At 33.0% G+C, this 1,241-nt stretch overlaps 1 protein-coding gene across 1 annotated transcript in view; it reads right to left on the minus strand.

Annotated features, from left to right (window-relative positions):
• Window positions 1-1,241, minus strand: part of LOC119592586 (cohesin subunit SA-2-like) — a gene marked incomplete at its 5' end in the record, with an annotated part of 30,625 nt that overhangs the window by 28,947 nt on the left and 437 nt on the right. The window contains 1 exon segment of the mRNA XM_037941464.1: window positions 584-729. Within this exon segment, the coding sequence (XP_037797392.1) occupies window positions 584-729 (146 nt within the window).

The following is a 1,241-nucleotide window of genomic DNA, read 5'->3' on the forward strand; positions in this document are numbered from 1 at the left end:
CTGCAATGGAAGAGTGAATTCAAAACCTAAAACCCAGCATATACCATACTACACGTCAGCATTGTTTGTAAAGTATGTAGTGGTGATGTAAAAATGTTAATTCAATCACCATAGTATATATGAGAAATGATTAGCACCAACTGATCCTCCCTATCACAGGCCTATCAATTCCATATAGTGGATATAAATAAAAAGGACCATATGTAAAATGAAGTTCATATACTTCTGAATTCATACAAATTCAGTGTTCACTGCATATGGAGGAAGATGATGATAATAACTTGTTTTCTAGGTACCTACATGGTGAAGTGGCCACAGACTGTCATTTGTTTTTGTAATAATATGCAGCAAATCTGTGTACACTGCAGTTCTTTGTCTTTAACTTTTGCTATTCAGTTCTCATAGATACTTTAGTATTATTTCAGAAGTTACATAGATAACACAATAAGTGCGCAAAGGATCCATGGGGAGACAAATACTGAAAACCCCTGATAAAAACTTCAGAGCTCAACTACACTACTAAAACAATCTTAGCCAAATACCAAATACAACAGACAGAACAGGATGGACAAACGATACATACCGCTAAGGCTGTTCTTCCATTTCTCACAATAAAATAAAGTGACTGTTCATCTTCAGCCATGACCTCAGTAATAGGCTTTCTGCCAGGTCTTCCTCTCTTGCGTGGTGGCTCTCCAACAATCTGATCTCCAATCTTTTTAATGGTAGCTGTATGGAAAAAGAAAATGTTCAAATACATTCTTCATGGTATTAGTGCTCTCTCTCCCTTGACTGAATAAGGCATAATCTCAACTCTTGAAATAATTATAAGATATAATACAAAAAATGTGCTAAGAAATCTGTAAGTCCTAAATCTAAAGATATATCTCAAATAATATGCACTGAGTAATCCTATACAAAGTCATAGAATAATCTAGCAATCAATCATGTGCATTGAAATGTATCACTTCCTCCTGTAGGATATGATAGAAGGAAATTAATATGTCTTTTAATGGGGTTATAAACAAATATTGCATAACATATGAAATCAATTATACAACTACCATTCTATGAAACTGTGATGCTAACTCTCATATTTAAACCAGATATGTGCTTTAATTACATATTCCATGTCCAAGCTATTTTACAATTTTACCTACTTTCAGAAAAGGCATTTCCACTGTACTTATTTCTATGTAACAAATTAAAATAAATGTCAAAACCTAAAATAAAAGAAAGAA

The sequence above is a fragment of the Penaeus monodon genome, chromosome 30 (assembly GCF_015228065.2).
Source record: "Penaeus monodon isolate SGIC_2016 chromosome 30, NSTDA_Pmon_1, whole genome shotgun sequence".
Lineage (NCBI taxonomy): Eukaryota > Metazoa > Arthropoda > Malacostraca > Decapoda > Penaeidae > Penaeus > Penaeus monodon.